General features: G+C 36.9%; 1 protein-coding gene across 1 annotated transcript in view; it reads right to left on the bottom strand.

Annotated features, from left to right (window-relative positions):
* LOC104532996 (syntaxin-binding protein 5-like) overlaps window positions 1-16,407 on the bottom strand; it is a gene marked incomplete at its 3' end in the record, with an annotated part of 90,239 nt that overhangs the window by 34,764 nt on the left and 39,068 nt on the right. Inside the window, exons 6-11 of the mRNA XM_029087554.1 lie at window positions 13,278-13,361; window positions 5,939-6,062; window positions 4,276-4,354; window positions 3,941-4,095; window positions 2,231-2,303; window positions 755-902 (exon numbers count right to left, since the gene is read on the bottom strand). Coding sequence (XP_028943387.1) covers window positions 755-902; window positions 2,231-2,303; window positions 3,941-4,095; window positions 4,276-4,354; window positions 5,939-6,062; window positions 13,278-13,361 — 663 coding nt within the window. The remainder of the gene's footprint in view (window positions 1-754; window positions 903-2,230; window positions 2,304-3,940; window positions 4,096-4,275; window positions 4,355-5,938; window positions 6,063-13,277; window positions 13,362-16,407) is intronic.

Genomic DNA, 16,407 nt, shown 5'->3' with positions numbered 1-16,407 from the left:
AGATAAGCAGACAAATGCAAAGAAAAGAAAAAAAAAATTTCTGAAGTACTTTTCTGAATCAAGATCCAAAAGAAGCAGATAGGGCCCAGTTTCTCAGTTCATGGAAAACAAGGCAGCTCCAAGGAGAATAATTCTATTAATATGAACATAAAACTGATGACATCTGATTTGTTTACCTAATATTTTTTCTAATTTATTTATTACAAAATATTAGTTCTAGTCAGAACATAAACCAAATTAATGCTTGAAATTTAAAAAAAGAATTGCATTTCCTCTTTATTTCTGCAGCTTGTCCAATTTCTGAAAGTATTACATTAACAGTTTCGTAGCTTAGTAAAATAATTAGTAATATCCCTGTTTAATAGAAATCTCACAGACATGCTGTCAACTCTCGGCTTTCACTGAAGCTCTTCTGCTGACTTCTTTCAGTTATAAAGCTTTTCCTTTTTTCTTTGATAGAGATAACTCATCCATACAAGTTTGAATTGTGCACTGATGGCTTTCCTTTAACTCAATCTGATCTGGCATAACTGTAACAACCTAATGATGAAGTCCTATATAATGATAATTAATGGTTGCGCTTAAAGTGATGGTGTTTCTGAGGGACAAATACGAGCATGCAGCTAACCTGCTGTTGGACCAAGTTGAAAGTGATTATTAAAGAAGTAAAGTGAAAATAATTCGATAAGAGGTTAGAAAAACATAGCTTGTACATCTCATTTCTTTGTTTAAAAAAATCATTGGTTTTGTTTACCTTATTGCTGTATCCTTGCTTTTTATGTTTTGCTCCTACAGAATAGAGTACAGGAATCAAATCTGGAGGACAGTCCGCAAAATATTCTGTGCAGGTAACAGGTGACTCATGAATGTCAATAGGATATGGATTTTCAAAGATTGGAAAACTAGTTAAGGAAGACAATTTATTAGAAGGACTGTGACACACTGAGCCATAGCAGTAAACATATTCTTATATTAAACTATATAACAATCTAAGTAAAATTATTACTAATAAAGTACATTTTCCCTTATTTATTCAAACACATGTATTGTTTATAATGTCAATAATAATGTGTAGTTACTCAAATAAAGATATAAATATTCCACTGCTGTGACAAGAATCAACTTGTAACATAAATACCTGTTCATGTGAACAGATCTTAAGTCTAAAAGGACTACTTGTGTGAATGAGGATTAGGAATTAATTTTTCCCAATATCTCAAAATCTTATTTATACAGACGTGGTGTATTTTCTAGAAGCTTCAGGGTCATGGATATGATATATACTATGACCTAAGAACTATTTATACAACTGGGGATTTTATAGTGAGCAGCTTAGCATATTGGGTTAGTAGAACACTGATTCTACAACAATTACAATAACAGATGAAGTAAATCTCAGTTTATTTCTCACTTCCATCAGTTTGGACAGTCTGATAAGAAGGAAGGCCTCACTTCTGGCATATTACATGATGTTATTCACAATTCAAAAATGTAGGAAATTTCATTCTCATTTCAGTAACATCCATTTTATACTGCTGAGAAGATTTGAATTATTCTTGAAAGTGAGATCAGAATACGATTAACTTAAAATGTTTCAAGACATTAAGGGTGAAATCTGTCCCTAGATATACCAGTGTGAATGTGGATGTATATTACTAGTAGTGTTGGAAGCAGAACAAAATAAATAAGAATTGGATTCTGCATTACATCATCTATAGTTCCTCTTTGATATGAACATTCTGATGTGAAAGAACTATTTGTCATTTAAACCAGCAACTGGATGATGAAATAATCCCACAGACACACTATAAATCAATGCCATTATTTATTAAGATACTTAAGTAAGTACCTAAGTGGTGGTCCCTGAGGAGTCTAGTGAAGTTAGGCATGCATAGAAGTAGTACTTGAATCTGGTTTCCAAAACACACATTTAGGTTATAATTCAGCATCTGACCAAGTATTGCTTAACTTCAACATTGAGTGAATGAGGGCTATACTGAAAGGACTGCAGATTTAGATTTATTCACAGACTTAAGAACAAATACCATAAGTTCCTGTTGATTAGCTGATCTTAGCTCTTAAGGTGGAGGCAAACATATAGAGTGAATTATTACCAATAATTAGAGATTTTGGATAGTAGAACAACATTGCATGATAACATTTGAATTTTTATCATCATTTGCTGGACAGTTAAGATATAAAAATAACTTCATATAGACTTCATACTTACTTGCTTTGTGTCAGGTCAACAACAATGAGATCTTTTTCCAAAAGCACAACTACAGCATAGGGTTCTTGAAATTCTGTAAGTGAAGAATCAAGTATAAAAGACAAGGAGATCTCCTATTAGTGATTTTAAACAAGCAAGTCATATTTATGTTCTCTAAACATTCACAGTATAATAAACCAAAGTTTTGAGGTACGAAACCTAGACATATCTGCAAACTAAGGCCAGACAGGAACCGAGAAATGACTTTTGGGCATTATTGCTGATCAACATATCTACAAACTAGGGCCAGATTAGAGCCAGACAGGAATGGAGAAATGATTTTGGGGCAGTACTGCTGATCAACATACACATCAGAAATAGAATTGGCATATTATAGCACACCAGCATGATGGTATACTGAAAGTAAAGAAACAGAATATGAATAAGTTGTGTGTATCACTGCATTGCTGAATCCAATTATTATACAGAAAATGTATTTTTGCTGTCCAGTAGTGTGTACAACTGTTCTGCAAAACCAGGTTGTGAACAGCTGGTCCAGTCCACTTGATGACACACAATGCCCTCATTTCCAAAGTGATTCCAAAGGAATATTCCAAAGGAATCCTGTAAGTCTGCTGTGTTCAGTTCAGATACTGACACACTCCTTCCTCCTGTTTTTTTATTTAATGACTTTTTTGTTCATCAGCCCCCCCTCCACCCCCCAATTAAAATGGCAAATAAATGCTTCCCTTGATGCATAGGTTGCATTAGTTTACAGAGCATGAATTATTAAAAATATATATATATAAATGTGAAATTATTACTCTCTTCAACAGCAGCAAACCATTCCAGTATATGCAAGCTCAGAGTACACTCTTCAGATGTCTGATGCCAAAAGACTGAGTAAATCGACAACAGCTGATTTATCTTCCTTTCAGGCCAGCTACAAATGCACATTATTTGTGGTCTGTTTTTATACATGGCTAGGAATACCACAGGTTAAACTAAAATTCTTAAATATTAGTGTGTGAGCAGGGGAAGGGACTACAAAATTTTCGTACTGGGAAGTGTCACTGTATTTAACACAGCTAAATGAGGGCCCAAACTAACTTTGATTACTGAAAATTAAATTTTCATGACATTGAAGCAAATATACACTTTATCTTTACTAAGTATTTTTAATATGCATTTGATTTACCTACGTATGTAAGATTTATTTTACTTTTCTGCTTGAGGGCTTAAAATGCTAAACTTTGTTTCTTTTGACTTACAGCTTTTCTTAATTTACTTTCTGGAGTTTTCTGTAAATGTACTTCAGAATACGGCAGCTCTACAATATGCAGCAAAACACTTTTACCAGTTCAATTCAGGCTGAAGCGTAAGACCTTTTTTGCAGGTAAGTGACAGTTCAATCCTCAATAATTTAGCAATCTGTAGATTTTCAGCCTCATGAAAAATGTCAGAAATATAAGCACATATGTTTGATTAATAGCAATATTTCCTTACACAAGCCCATATGTTTCAAGCTTATATCTGGAGATTTATGCATGCTTTGTTGTCTACTCATTACTTTGTACATTGAGAATACAAAGAAGTTCCAGTTACTTTCAGTGACGCCATATTCCTGAGATGGAGATAACTGTGAGAATGGAAGTCTCTAGGATGGAATTAAGGCATGAGAGATCTCCTCTTTTATATTTTCCATAACTCTCTTTTGCTTAATGAACTCACCATTTGGATATGGAGTTTCACAAAGAGTTAAAAAATCAACTATAGGGTGATCCATTTCAAGAACTGTAATTGCTTTCCCATGCATGATTGTTAAACTTGGTCTTCGACAAGCCTTATCATACGACAATCCACCAGAAAATATCACAAATGGTTCACTGCATTAAAAAAACCCAAGATAGCAATTATAAGTTTACACAGTACATACAAATTTACATTATAGATTTAGTACTTTTAAAGAATAATAAATAGCTTTGCAAAAAGAAAGAGGGAAAGTTTCTAAAAGGACTTTAACTCAGGAATATAATATCAAGTTAATTACAGAATTTAAAACATACCTGTTTTTACAGGTCTTGTACTCTACTTTAAGAATTGGTTTACAAGATTCAGGTTTTTTTCCATCTCTTTGAATTTTTCCTAAGGAAAGAAAGAAGATGAAAACTGTATTAAAACTTCATAATAATAGAACTATCAAAAGAAAATGTACACATTGAAGCAACTGTATAAGCAGTAAGAGAACATAATTTTAAAGCTACAGAAGATGGTAAGTATTAGCTCCTATTTCTGTAAAATATGCATTTGTCTAAATTAATTATATTTATTATGGCTTTGAGTATTTACTGCCACATACATCTAAAGGACCATAGATCACACTTCAAAGACATCTAAAAACCACGTAGATTACTGAGAAGCATGACTCTTAACTAATAATGCATTAATTTGACCAAATGGAGACCTTTTTTCTGAACACATTATTATCATAAACAGTTTAATTTTTCCTAAGTCATTCTTAGATTGACTCAGTTCCTTCTGTGGACAAAATGTTACATGCTCTGGAGTGTAACTAGCTGACTGATAAAATTAAATGAAGTGTATAACTGAAATTCATGGGTTCTTGGTTAATTATGGCTCTGTACTTTCTTCCAGTCAGAGAAAAGTCACTTGTAAACAAAAAAAAATATTAATTTTGGTTTTGTTATTTTGGCGAGTCTATGCTTGGTTTTGACAACAACCTGATTGAAGGATACAGCGTGGATGGAGCCAAACTGTTCTCAGAGGTACACAGTGGCATGACAGGAGGCAACAGACTCAAGTTGTGACATGGGAAATTCTGGTTAGATATTAGCAAAAAAATTTGTACCATAAGGGTCATTAAAGACGTTGCCCAGCAAGGTTGTACAATTTGTTATTGGAAGTGTTCAAGTGTCCAGTGTCAACTGGACACTGCCTTGCCCTAACTGATCTAATCAGGCCTGTTTTGAGCTGGATGTTAGACTAGATGACCTCCAAGAGGTCCCTTCTGACATAAAGTACAATTCTGTGACTAAAAATGATAAAATAAAAGGAATTAGGAAATTTAAGAAAATCCTAGAACTTTTCTGGGCTACATAGATCTTGCCTTCTCCTTCTTCCTCTCCCTCCACCCAGCCAGGCTTCTTGGTAACCTACTTATTTGCAATAGAGTTAATACCTTTTAACCTCATTTATAGGAAGCAATGGCATATACAGTTCCAGACATAAAAGATACAGCCATTTCTTAATACAGCTCCTTTAAATTTTTCATTGCAGTGATTTGGGACGCTTTCTAGCATCTTAATAACAAGCAACACAATGCCTTGTACAAAATTTATTACTCCTTGTGAAAATTGCACATACAAGCACGTAAGTACAAAATATAAAAGAAAGAAAAGTGCAAATCCTGTAGCCTGAGAGCATCAAAGACTAGCAGTAGACTATTAAGATGAATTGGATAAAAGAAGATATTAGAGTAATGTTATCTAGTAAGAAGTATTTATGACACCAGTTAATAATAAAAAAAGGTTTGACCAAAATTGCTCTCTGATTTTCATATTTTGCAGCTACTTTGCAGATTGAAATATTTATGCAAAAAGCAACTCTGGATCTGGGCTACCATAAAAAATGAAATAAGCATCAATATTAAAAACAGCATGGAGAATATTGTATGGTTTCTTAGTTATACATTTTAAGTAACAAAATTACCATGCGGAATTGTGGTCTGGAATGGTCTGTTAGGACTTTTCAGATTCCATAGGGTCAAGCTGCCATCAGAGTGACTGCACATGAACTGTTTCCCTTCATGATGCCAAGCAACAGAATGAATAGCCTACAGAAATGAAAGAAAAACTTGAGAATGAACTGGAATACAGTGTTTACACCAATGATATTTTAATGTGTATATTTGCATTATATTAATCTAATGATATATCAACAGCTGGATGGTTCTTTTTTGTCTAAATTCTATCACTAGCACCTTTTAGTAACCAATGGTTGTAATTTACTGCTAGTCAAGCAAAACAATTCAACATAAATGCTAACATCACACAGGAATGTAAGAAAACCCGTATTGAATCAGACCAAAACTGAAGGAACAGGGTATTATGGTAGAATTATAAGAACAAGAGAAATACAGTGCAATTGTAATATGTCTGATAGCTCTCCTTAGAAGTATTTCATCTGGCAAATGTACAGGGAATTCTGTGTGACAGCTTCTACAGGTAACATACAACACACGCAGTCTTCCGCAGAGGACTATTTAGGAAAAGTAGAAATAGTACTCTGTTCTTGAATGTTTTTCCCCCCCCTGTATACTTAAGTTTCAGAGCAAGTACACAGATATTTGCAATGCTTAATATAAAACCAAACCCACTAAAGAGATCAGGATGTTTCATTGATACAGGAAATTAACAAAACAATGATGTAAGATACTTTTGGAACAGATAGTGTTTCAGAAAAGAGGAATATTGCACTCCTATGGACACAATGCCAGTACCATGTGACGAATGTTATGTCTGCAAAAACCCCAACAATTAATAGACCACTCTTAGTATTTTATACATAATTACTGGAACTGATTGAAAATATCCATAATTACATCAAACAAGCTGAAAGAATAATGATTCAAGTCCTTAATTTTCATTAGTATGTGCTGGAAACTAACAAAAGCCATTTTCCAACGAAGTATTGCTTCATTGTATACCACAGTTTCTCACACACTCCCTCAGAAGCACAAACTCACTGAATTTTCCCTTGAATCCATTTCCCTTCCAGAAATGTTAGCTGCCAAATAGCAAAAAACACAGTACGTTTTATGTAAATGTAAATAAAAGAGACTTATTTTTGAATGCAGTTTAATAAATTTCCATTTTTGCAACCCAGGAAATGCTAAGGCATTGCATGTGCTTACAATTACAAATGGCCATTTACCTGATTTATTCAAATCACTTTAACATCATGCCTGGGTATTCCTAAGTCAGCATTGGAGTTGTTCATATCAATTTTGCTTAAGCTGACAAGAAATAAGCCTAAGTGCTAATGGTCACTATTCAAAACTCCCTGTTGGTCTTCCTCTTTTAATAAGTCTATTGATTGTTATGGCTAGTAGAATCATGGTCTGGGGGGAATATCAGAAGAAACCAATGAAAAAGCTGTGACCCTTTCCCAAAACTTTATGCAGCCCCTAAGGATGGCCAGCATAGCCACAAATGAGCCTTTGCATTAAGATGACTTATTTTTTAATAGGAATCTGACAGGCCTTGTATATGGATGCTTTGCTAACACACCAGTAAGCTAGTCATGCCAATAAAGACCCAACAAACAGAGCTGAACAAAGTGAGCTCTAGATATTTATCTTCAATTGATATGAGTGTCACTCAAACTTCTACACCAGAGGGGGATTGGCACAAAATTCCTCTTAAAGACCCATAAGATACCAAACTGTAACTGAAGCAACAAAACACAACACAGAGAGATGGCTCATACAGAATCCAATGCCACTGTCCTCAGGTAGTGAGAACCTTAGATCTGTGGGGAGCGCTGCTTCACTTACACTGAAGGCATGTCTATCCTCGTGCATATAATTCTGACATGAGCTCATTCATGCCTGCTATCATGCCAAATTTGAATCTGCTTTTGATGTGTTATCACACATAGAAACATTTCACATGGTTACAGTCACTATCTGTGTCTGAGCAGGAGCTGGTAACTAGCTGAAAATTGTACCAAGCTGCTTGTTAAATTGCTTCTCAGCTGCTAGGTACCACCTGCCAGCATAAGCCTCCTGTTGAGTGGAGCTGAGGAGGAATGCTCCTGTCACAGACAGTTGGCATAGCAGCAACTCAAACTCACCTCTTAGACTTTGCCCTGAAATGGGCAAGAAATACTTAGAATTGCTTTTGAAGGTCTCAGCTGGGAGTCATGATTATACTGAAAGGTGATACTGAACAAGTCCCTAATTTTCTCTCTGCTAGAATATGTCTGGCATTCTGATCCACTACTTTAGCATCCACACAAAAAAGGAGCAGTTACTTGCTTAGAACAGGAGTTCATGACGGTGGGTGACTCATGTGAATGTTCACACAGTGTATGCACATAAAGCATATCACTCCAGATTGGGTATGTTTCTCCTTCTGCAATACCCACAGTGGTTGCATACATATTCCATCTTCTCTCGTATTCAGCATGTACTAAAATTAAGCATGCCCAACACCATTTCAGTCCCTTCCCAAACACAAACCTCCTTCACTGAGAAGAACTCATGGGGACTCTTGGACCACTTTTAACTGTATGTTGAACAAGTGCCATACTCATCTCATCCTATTGCTTGAATCTTACCATTAAGGGCCATATCAGATTTGATAATTCCATAACAGCATAGTACTTTATAAAGGTAGGGAGACGTCATTTAACAAATGCCTCTGTGAACTCTGCAGCTTCATTTTGGAGATGTGTTCTGATGAAAGACGATGACTATGCTTCAGGAAGCTCTGAATGTGTGTTGACAAAACCTGTCAAACTTCTGAACGGTCTGCATATGAAGATGGCCGGGTTTTTTTGGGTCTGATAACTACCAGCAATAACTCGCGCATCCTTTGAAAGATCTGGCTTGTTTATGTGTTGTCTTTTATATAAACCAATGGAAATAAACTTTTGATGGAATTTATAAAAGGACTTGCAAGGAAAGTCTTTATTATAGCAGGCATCATATAGGAGCATTGATTGAAAGGCCCTGAATATCTCATACATATCACCACTGAGAAGATGACAATCATCACACAAAGAAACAATTTTGCAGCTGACATCTTGAAGAGCAGACACAAGATTCTTTAGTAGCAAGTTCAAGCTCCAGTCTGGCAAGTGAGAACATTTTAGTCTCTTGAGAAGCTTTGACACAGTAGGGAAGAATACATAGAAAGTCCTTGTGTCAGAGGCAGCCTCTAACTGGTCATCAGTGGGGCTAAAAGACAGATAACACTACTTTTAGCTCTGGTGAGTAAACCATAAGTATTGAGGAGAAGCTTTAATAGGAAGATACAGGCTGACAAGAATACCAAGCAGAGAAGTTCCAGATAATGCAACTTGTACAGCTTTTTCTATCCTTGGTGAGAACTTCTCTCATTTGAAATGAGCAGACACGTTTTATCTATGAAAGGTTACAAGCCTTCAATACATGAACTAAGCATGACAAAGACGGAGTAAGGAGTGCAGCTGTAAACGTCGCAATTGCAGGTCTGTGAACAGGGGACAGAGTCTTCAGCTCTACCACTTAAAAGGTATTGGGTTGTCTCAGTGAGCTGTTTATTCTAGGAGCAATGTGTCCATGACATTAACCTGGATGGCAAAGAAAATAAAAGGGCATACTTCTTCACATATTGGACAGATCCTGCTAATATTGTAGGAAACAACTCACCTCCCTATCATAAGATTACCCATATTCTGAGGAAATGCCTGCAACATACGTCTTGTATCCATGTATGTAAGTCTTATGTAATGTGAAGCATCACACTGGTATGACAATGCCATGCAGCCTAGGGAGGATAGGCAAGATTTCACAGTGGTGGTGCCCAAGCAGACTGAGAACTTGATGATACTTTTGTTAACCAACCGTTCAAGTGTGCAGATACGGAGGACCTATTCTATCTGAGCTTCTAAGACCTCAATTAAAAAATAGCACTCAACATAGTGAAAAAATTGAATGGAAGAGACCTTTCAATAGTGGTTCTCACTGCCAATGAAATTAAAGCATTCTTGTGTCTGTATGAAAAGAAATATCTTTAAATTAATGACATATGAAACTATTCCTCTCTATAACAATTGAATGTCAGCAGATATAGTCCCCATCTTGAACTTAAAAAGGAAGAATATTTAGATATGCAGATAGACAATCAGTTACCAGCCTCCTTTCCCCTTCTGTATAAAAAAAAAATCTGCTGTTAACTTCTTGCTCCCGTGCAGCACAGTGACAGGTTCTACAGATCTGAATAACAACAGAGTATCCTTCTCAACAATCAGTCTGGGTAGACTGAAATCCAACGTCGTTGAGAGTAACACATGAGAAATCCAATTGATGCTTATCCCTGTGAAAGGATGAATATTCGGATGGAGTCTTGAGGGTGCTGAAATCTATTCTGAGTGACATTACCAACCTGGACACCTATCTGAAGAAGATTACAAAGGAGAAAGAACTTGCCTTGGTGATGAACACTCACAGTCCATCCAAGACAAGAAAATAAACTGTTTCTCACAGTACACGCAAAGTGCCCCTTAATGGAGAAGCCTGGTGCCAGGGGAATTTTCGGTACTAAACAGAAGTATCTACTCCACTGATAAGCCAGAAAAGATCGTGTCACCCAATGACCCTTAAAGATGCCAGAAGAGGAAGTGCTGAGTTAGATGATATTTACAGTTCTTTCACCATGAAACAGGGTTTAGTTTCAAAACTGGTGTTAAAGAAAGCATAATGATAGTAAGAAAAATGATGCTGGATTAATTTCATTCAGACCCCATTCAAAAAGGCACTTCAGTATTCAATGAAGATAGATAACATTTACAGCAATTTATCTGAGACCTCACAGATACCCTGCAATTGCAGTTGGTGAAGGGGAGCAGGAACAATGTTCTCTGGACTGTGATCTTAGGTGACCAATCTGTAAGAAGAGGCTTAGGTTTGAAAACTTGGGTTGGTGCCATATACCAAGTGGCACATGCTGAATTAATCATTTGCGACTCACAAAAGCTATATAACCCAGGATTTAAAAAGGAACTTTTTTTAGGGGCTTCCTAAAGGAATCCTAGCAGATCTGGAGCATTACCAGTCTGGAGCCAGAAAGTCTGGAATAAAGTACAATGGTTAGTCACACAACTCTTTTAAAGACAAAAGAAGAATCTTGCAATTGTTTCAGTAGATGATAGCAAGCCATCACAAGTTGCACAAAGTAGAGTAATGACACAGCAAGTAACCACTGAGGAGTAAAGCACATTACTGAAAGCAAGGCTAAAAAAAGTTCCTGAGGACAGTACTTGGGTTGGGTTTGGGTGGGGGCAGGGGGGAAGGCTGTTTTTTTGGTAGTGGAGGAAGGACTACCTTGTGAAAGTGATAAGCTCCCCTTGCTCCAAGGTGGAGACCCCCCAGACCAGTTTGGGCCAATGAGCACTAGAGAAATGTCTCTGCGAAACCATATTTGTGAGGGGAAGGACTGTCCTGAAAAGAAGTAGGTGTGGTACCTGGAGGAGAGACTGTTGACTTCATATAGACCATGGAGGACTCCCAGATACCCACATGTAGGCCATGGAGGACTCCATGCTGGAGCAGAGAAGTTGAGCCTGAGGGTAAGTGTGACTGAATTGAGATCCTGAGAGTCACTCGCTGCCAGAGTAGGGGTGGACCCCCAGAGTGGGTGGTGAGTCTGCAGCCCATGGATGTCTCCATGCTGGAGCCAGGAGCTGAGCCTGAAGAGGTCCGTGACTTCATGGGAAGCTTGCTTTGGAACATCTTGTTCCTGGACTTTCATGCCGGGAAGAGCAGCAGAGGTGAACTGACCATTCCCTGCCCCCTGTGCTGCTGGCGGGGGGGAAGTAGAGAAATCCGGAGCAAAGTGATTTGTGGTTGTTATGTCTCATTGCATTACTTAGACTCAAACTTGGAGAAGAAAAATCAATTTAATTTGTTGTCATTTCATCTGTTTTGCCCGTGACCATAACTGGTGAGTGAGCTGTCCCTGTCCTTCATTCCTAATCCTGTGCCCCCTTTGTTGTGTCTCCCATCCCATCTCAGTGGGTTGGGGGAGTGAATGCAGGACCGCATGGTCCCACTGTGGGTCTAACCACCACAATACTGAAAAATGTGAAACAACTACATTGTATGAGAAATTGTCAATATCTAACCATTCTGTCTCAACAAGCAAATAAAAATAATTTAAATGGTATTATGAAGACCCTGTTTTATGTAGTCTCATTCTGAGCACAAGAGAGGACAGTGAGTGAACAGACCCCTCCCAGGAGACCTGTAAAAGGAAAAAGTTGTCCAGCCTTAAGCAATAGAACAGGTGCAATTTCACAAGTGCACGCCAAGGTAGACTGTCACTTAGAGACAATTTAGTGGACGTATCTTGAGGTTTAAGTGCTGTCCTGTTTAAACTCTGGATTACCCACTCCTTTAGAACATCTGCTATGTGTATGCTCAGAAGCTTAACCTTGAAGCTCAGTGTAGTCTTAATGTGTCTGTGAAAATAGATTTGAAAGAGTGTAGGATTCAGATATATTCAGATTACTTTTTAGTATGAAAATAAATGTGTATACCCCTTGCTTGTAATAAGGTGGCAAGATGAAGAAGGAATGAGAACTACAGGAAACCAATTATTGCCTGGATCACTTTAAAGAAAATCTCCTTTTCTATCTTCGGTTGCAGTTGTATTCACATCCATCCATGGTGAACTTACAGAAGGGCTGGTAGAACAAAACATGTTTTTTCCTAGGGCTAGTACTTAAATAATAATAACTAGAAATATATCTATTTTGAAACAACCTGTTTAATGGTACAAGAACTGAACCTGTGTTTGATCCAATCTGCTTACAAACGGTAGGAGACAATTGTCTGACAAAACTATGAAAATAAAATTTTGAAAACCTTTTAATCGGATCTTGAGTATTAGGTAACACTAATAGCCCTACAGAATAATGTGTCTTTCATTCTAATTAATGTTCTAGTAATACTCAGTAAAGATAATTATATAATTCCTAATATAGCTATATCTCAGATCAGTTCATTACTATGCTCTGTTTAACTGAGGAACCCCACACAGAAGCTGATTAACTTGTCAGAATCAATGGGAAGAGACTGTGTCGCAGTACACTCCCAAGAGCCCAATGTATTAGAACTACAGATTTCACGTTTTGGTTTCTATTGTCAATAACTTGTTCAAAAGCATAGCACAAACAGTAGTTCCAGAAGAAGCAATGTCTTAAGATAAATACCCATCTGCTTGATAAGACATCTGACAAACTGCTGAATAACAGTTTTTCTGAATTAATGGAAACTGCTTACCTCATCATAATAAGCTCTCAGATCAGCTCTTTTAGATCGTAAGTCCCAGAGTACTACAGTCCCATTTTCATAGCCTATCAATAGCTAGAGGAGGGAAACAAACAAAATTATGCTTTCAGATGAAAAAGGTACATACAAATATTGAAGAACTTCATGGTTTTGAGAGATTTAAAAAAATAATTAGGCACTATAAAAAGAAATGTCAAAGTGATGTGTAAGATTGTAGTTTGCACAATATGTAATACTTAGCTTTCAAATTATCTTTCAGTATAAGTTACTTCTCATTTATAACAACTTAAGTTCTAATAGGGAAGAAAAAAAGTGCTTTATACTCCTTTTTTCTTTGTTTCTGGGGTTTTTTTGGTTGTTTTTTTTTTTCCCCTGTAAGATTCTGTGCCTGAACAGTCTTCACAATTGTGTATCTGCTGAGAAAATAAGGCTGTGCATGTTCCTCTCAGCTCTTACTTTCTTTACCCCTGGTTGGAGGGAAACCTGTTAGACACCTAAGAGATCACTTCAAAATCAAAGAGTCACGAGATTAAACTCATTCAGCTACTTATATTCCTTCAACTTCTACTTTCTACTGCTTTAAAATATTTTGAAGAACACCCCTTGCAGAGAGTAAATTGCTTGCTTTCCTAGAAATTGAAAATAAATTAACTGCTATGCTAGTTTTTAATTTGCCTTGAACTAATGTGTCATATCATCATGTATACCTGAGAAATACCAGCAAAGAAGATTTGTCGAAAGATGAAAGTGAGTAAAAAGATGCTCAGGAGAAAAATAAGAATGAACACAATCCTATCTCCTTGTCCCTATTGAAAAGAACTGAATTATTGATCTGGCACTGTATTGGTACTCTCCATTTGGATACAATTAATTTCAGATCTTATGGAAAATGCATTAGGTCTACTTAGGTGTCCTGGAAATTGCTTCACATAGAGCCCATCTTCCTAAGGATCTGTCCTGGACATGAAGACTGGGAATGACCAAACTGGCAGACTCACACATTTCTGATATGGAATATTTTATAAAACTGGAAGTGATAACTGCTTTTGTTCTTTGTACATTAACACACAGATCACAGAATGCAGGCAAGAATTTACATTTTCTACATTAAGAATTTGAGCATAAGAATGACAAGACTATCTCTTAGACTATGAAACCTTACCAGCATCTTTGCTATCATTCACTTTAGCTTGCATAATTCATTAAGACAAAGTCTGGCTGGACTGCTAAACAAAACATTACTTTGTTTACAAGTTAAATAGAATTGATACATCAATGCTGCTATAAAAGAGCCTGGATATACTCTCAGTCCTACTAGATATGATTCTTTATTTTGCCAGGAGAATATTCATTATGTGGAGATGTATTACTTAATCTGGGAATGATTTATAGTTAATACATTTAATACCTGAATATGAACAATACCTGATTACTTAAGAATTCTGTTCCTGAAAAAAAAAATTAAAAATTCAAACTGTCCAGGAGAAGTTCCAGAATATTTATCATTTTTGCTCTGGAGAGGTCCATATGGGATTCTGTGGCAAAGTAAATGTGAAAAGACATCCTGTTCAGAAAGCATGCAGCTAACTGGATAGCACTTGTGTCAGGATGCCATCTGGTATTTTGGGATAATAGATTGCCATTGAGAGAGTGAACAAAGAAATGTCTTACTGTGACTGCTTTTGCTGTTAGTGTAGTGATCCTAAATGGAAGACAAGTGTATATCCAGGAGTCAGTGATCCACAGAGCACTTCACCTGAGCAGGTGCAGGCCTGTGCTGTGCTATCTCGTGCTGCACAGAGCACTTGGGTTTCAGGCCTGTGTTGTGCTGCACATATTCCTTGGCCACAAGATAAACTTAGCTGGCTAACTGTAAAGAAACCAGTAAACTCCCACTTGGTAAGGACAATTACAGTACCTTTGTGCCTTTGTCTTAATGTAAGGCAGTATGTCTCGTGTGAACATCCTTTTGTTTGACAGTAGAAATGGATAGTTTTGGTTGTTGTTTTTGCTTGTTTGTTTGTTTGTTTTAAAAAATCTTTTGAGTTATCTAAAGACCAAAATGCTGACAAACCTCTTCACAGAGGGGAGCAGCACAGTGTACTGTGCCCTTACTGGAGGTTCATGCAATGCTACATGATTTGCGGTTCCCACCATCCTTTTCATATTAACTCTAATAAACGGTATTTTAATCAATATGTTATGGAGTCTGAGTGCCTTCCTTATTCTCATCTTAAGCCAGTAATGCACCAGTGCATTACAGCTGAGTACCAACCAGTTGAGTTCAGTTCGTATCTACTAGTATTCTTTTCACCTCCGCATTTGTACAAATATGTTCAGGAAACTGAAGGAATAGAAAAGCATTTAGTATGTGACCTTGTTTCTTAATAAGCCTTTCTCCCTGGTGAAACTGGCTTGTCTTTTGGTTTTTATCACTCTTTTTTGCAAAGATATCTCTCTTTTCTGCAGCCATGCTGCTTTACTACAGGAACAGTGGTATGACACTGAAGTCAGAACTCCAGCTGGGCCAATATGACTAGTCTCAGTGCCAGTGTTTTTATGATGCTCTGATCTCTGACCTGTCTGAACCATAAACTCACACATTCACACTCCTCTTGGCCATGGTGAGCACCTGAGAGATCTATAAGACAAGCTTTATGTCTATAACAGAGGTAAAAAATAAAACATCCACAAATGCAATTGGTGGGGAAAACATAGACAAAGAAGAATCGTATGTGTAAAAAGAGTCTAGGAGGGATAAAACCCAAAGATTTCTCTTCAGCTTGTGTTTTCTGGCACCTCGTTTAATTACTCATGCTTAATTAAGCTAAGAAACATGCAGAAGGCTGGAGAGAATTTGGAGGGAGGAGTCCTGGCAAGATCTTCCTTGTCTACTGGAGTTGCTCCACATTTGAGTTAAATCCTTCTACATAAAATGCTTTTCATGATGGCATTTTAGGGAGATTTCTCCTTTCCAATCAACTAATTGTATCCTGGCACATGCCAGCCAGCCCCTTCCTTGTCCTGGTAGCACAAAACAGCTGAGAGGAAAAAAAACCCAAGCCTGCCAAATACACACTGTATTTAGATGTTATTAGATCTCAGAATACAGACTCAGAGA

The sequence above is a fragment of the Antrostomus carolinensis genome, unplaced genomic scaffold (genome assembly GCF_000700745.2).
Source record: "Antrostomus carolinensis isolate BGI_N321 unplaced genomic scaffold, ASM70074v2 scaffold24241, whole genome shotgun sequence".
Taxonomy (NCBI): domain Eukaryota; kingdom Metazoa; phylum Chordata; class Aves; order Caprimulgiformes; family Caprimulgidae; genus Antrostomus; species Antrostomus carolinensis.
The sequence above is the reverse complement of the archived record's forward strand: the minus strand, read 5'-3'. Positions and strand labels throughout refer to the sequence as shown.